We start from the raw sequence: 3,166 nt of genomic DNA, 5'->3' as shown, positions 1-3,166 counted from the left end.
TACCAACAGTGAAAACTGAATCTGAAATTCAAACTGATGTTATAAAGCACTACGCAGAATTACCAAAAATTTTAACATTCATAAGAAACATCCTATGAACTATGCATTACGAAGTCCAGTGTCCAGCAAAAGGAAAGCTGTACAGAGAAGACCAAATCCTACAGCCATTCTAAGATCAGTGAACGAGAAGCAGCTAATGTTATCATAAGACTGGGTGTCCTAGTGACCATTGACAGTATCATTCTCAAGATCAACTCTATACTGAAATGAAATTTGGTATACAGATTTATCACAGGTCAAATTCTTTTTTTGGTACAATTGAGCAATTTCTGACAGAGTTATGCCCTTTGGACTTAAAATTTCCAATCATTTTACTTTCTTTGTGAATCCTATAATTAATTTCCGGGGGTGGGGGGATAGTAAGTGTTTCACAATTATGTCTTGTTTTGATACAATTGAAAGCATCCAAAGAGTACATGTACATTCTGTATTAGGAAAATTCTACAGTGCAGAACAAGGACAAAATGAGACTGTATCAGAGTGGGGTTGTCGGCCTGAAAACATTATCAGTAAAACAGTCCTCCAAGAGGAAGAAATAGCAGTGAAATAGAAGATGACATGCTGCGCCATGATGCTTTCTGAGAAGCTAAGAAGTAAGGTTTCAAGTGTGATGAGTGCAATATATAAAGGAAATCCCACATCTGAAATGGATGAAGTCAAATGAATGTTACAGGCAAGCTAACAGCTGAGGTACAACAACTGAAGGATGAGAAACAATAGGATTTCATTTGGATTGGTCAATGCCCAGGAACCTGTTAAAAATAATCAAGGATTGTTTAAAGAATTTACATCTCAGCATCAGTGTTACATCTATTTGTAATAATTTATTAATTAATTTATGATCTATTGATTTATTAATATTTTTAAGAACATTTGAAGAACTTGTAGAGATCGAGATAAGAAAAGGTATTCCAGTACCTCAGGTTAAAATTTTCACCTAAAAGTGCTTTTTTTCATCAAAGACTTCACAAAGATAACAAAGCCATTAAACAAACGTGCATGGTAGTAAGCATATAAATGTTGTTATTAAAGCAAGAATGTAAAAATTGAGCACAGCTGGGAAGCAGTATTTTGTGAAGTTTAAAGTTATAATTTTAAGATACATTCATTTTTTTGGCATAAATATACAATTCTGCTAAAACTTAAAACTAATTTAAATAAAATGATAAGAATAAAGCATTTCATAATAATTTTTGGATGTTTTTTATTAATCTTTATTATTAAGGAAGTGGGAAAAAGAGGGAGTGGGAAGGGAGTGCAAGAGAGAGGGAGTGGGAAGAGAGAGAGTGGGAGAGAGAGGGAGTGGGGAGAGAAAGGGAGTATGAAGAGTGAGAGAGTGGGGAGAGTGGGAGAGAGGGAGAGTGGGGAGAGAGAGAGGAGAGGAAGTGGGGAGAGAGAGAGGAGAGGGAGTGGGGAGAATGGGAGAGAGGGAGTGGGAATGGGAGGGAGTGGGGAGAGAGAGAGGGAGTGAGAGAGAGAGAGAGAGAGAGAGAGAGAGAGAGAGAGAGAGAGAGAGAGAGGGAGTGGGAGAGTGAGAGAGAGAGAGAGAGAGAGAGAGAGAGAGAGAGAGTGGGGAGAGAGAGAGAGAGAGAGAGAGAGGGAGTGGGAGAATGGGAGAGAGGAGTGGGAGGGAGGGAGTGGGGAGAGTGTGAGAGAGGGAGTGTGAATGGGAGAGTGTGAGAGAGAGAGAGAGGAGAGAGAGAGAGGAGAGTGTGGGAGTTGGGAGTGAGAGAATGAGTGAGAGGAGTGAGAGAGAGAGGAGAGGGAGTGGGAGTGGGGAGAATGAGAGAAAGGGAGTGGGAATGGGAGGGAGAGAGAGTGTGTGGGAGTGGGAGAGAGAGGAAGTGGGGAGAGAGAGGAAAGGGAGTGGGGAGAATGGGAGAGAGGGAGTGGGAATGGGAGGGAGTGGGGAGAGTGGGAGAGAGGGAGTGGGAGTGGGGAGAATGGGAGAGAGGGAGTGAGAGAGAGAGAGAGAGGAGTGGGGGAGAGAGAGAGGACTGGGATTGGGGAGAATGGGAGAAAGGGAGTGGGAATGGGAGGGAGAGAGGGAGTGGGGTGAGAGTGGGAGATAGGGAGTGGGAGGAGGAAGTGAGAGAGTGGGGAGAGAGAGAGGAGAGGGATATGGAGAAGTGAGAAAGAGATAGGGAATGGGACGTAGAGAGAGTAGAAGGGAGAGTGAGAGAGGAGAGGGAGTGGGAGTGGGGAGAATGGGAGAGAGGGAGTGAGAGAGAGAGAGAGTGGGGAGAGAGAGAGGAGAGGGAGTGGGAGTTGGGAGAAAGAGATTGGGAATGGGAGGGAGAGAGGGAGTGGGGAGAGTGGGAGATAGGGAGTGGAAGAGAGAGGAAGTAGGGAGAGAGAGAGGAGAGGGAGTGGGGAGAATGGGAGAGAGATAGTGGGAATGGGAGGGAGTGGAGGAGTTGAGAGAGAGAGGAGTGGGGAGAGAGAGAGAGGAGAGGGAGTGGGAGTGGGGAGAATGGGAGAAAGGGAGTGGGAATGGCAGTGAGAGAGAGAATGGGAGATAGGGAGTGGGAGAGAGAGGAAGTGGGGAGAGAGAGGAGAGGAAGTGGGGAGAGAGAGAGGAGAGGGAGTAGGGAGAATGGGAGAGAGGGAATGGGAGGGAGTGGGGAGAGTGGGAGAGAGGGAGTGGGAGTGGTGAGAATGGGAGAGAGGGAGAGAGAGAGAGAGGAGTGGGGAAAGAGAGAGGAGAGGGAGTGGGAGTTGGGAGAAAAAGATTGGGAATGGGAAGGAGAGAGGGAGTGGGGAGAGTGGGAGAGAATGGGAGATAGGGAGTGGGAGAGAGAGGAAGTGGGGAGAGAGAGAGTGAGGGAGTGTGGAGAATGAGAGAGGGAGAGAGAGAGAGTGGGGAGAGGGAGTGTGTGTGAGAGAGAGAGAGGGAGAGAGAGAGAGAGGAGAGAGAGAGTAGGAGAGAGGGAGTGGGAGAGAGAGAGTGGGGAGAGAGGAAGTGGGTGAGAGAGAGGAGAGGGAGTGGGGAGAATGGGAGAGTGTGGGAATGGGAGAGAGTGGGGGAGAGAGGGAGTGAGAGAGAGAGAGGAGTGGGGAGAGAGAGAGAGGAGAGGGAGTGGGAGTGGGGAGAAAGGGAGTGGGA

At 47.1% G+C, this 3,166-nt stretch overlaps 1 protein-coding gene across 1 annotated transcript; it reads right to left on the bottom strand.

Annotated features, from left to right (window-relative positions):
• Positions 1–797: 797 nt before the first annotated feature.
• On the bottom strand, positions 798–2,900 carry LOC134267337 (uncharacterized; the record flags this gene model as incomplete). The annotated part of the gene is made up of 3 exons (XM_062749563.1): positions 798–812; positions 1,574–1,700; positions 2,059–2,900. Coding segments are annotated over 3 exons (984 nt in total), but the record flags the coding sequence as incomplete, so codon positions are not given.
• Positions 2,901–3,166: the final 266 nt, after the last annotated feature.

Source organism: Saccostrea cucullata, unplaced genomic scaffold, assembly GCF_032062105.1.
Source record: "Saccostrea cucullata isolate Sc308-1 unplaced genomic scaffold, CSIRO_AGI_Scuc_v1 ctg522, whole genome shotgun sequence".
Taxonomy (NCBI): domain Eukaryota; kingdom Metazoa; phylum Mollusca; class Bivalvia; order Ostreida; family Ostreidae; genus Saccostrea; species Saccostrea cuccullata.
Note: the sequence above shows the minus strand (reverse complement) of the source record. Positions and strands in the feature narration are given on the sequence as shown.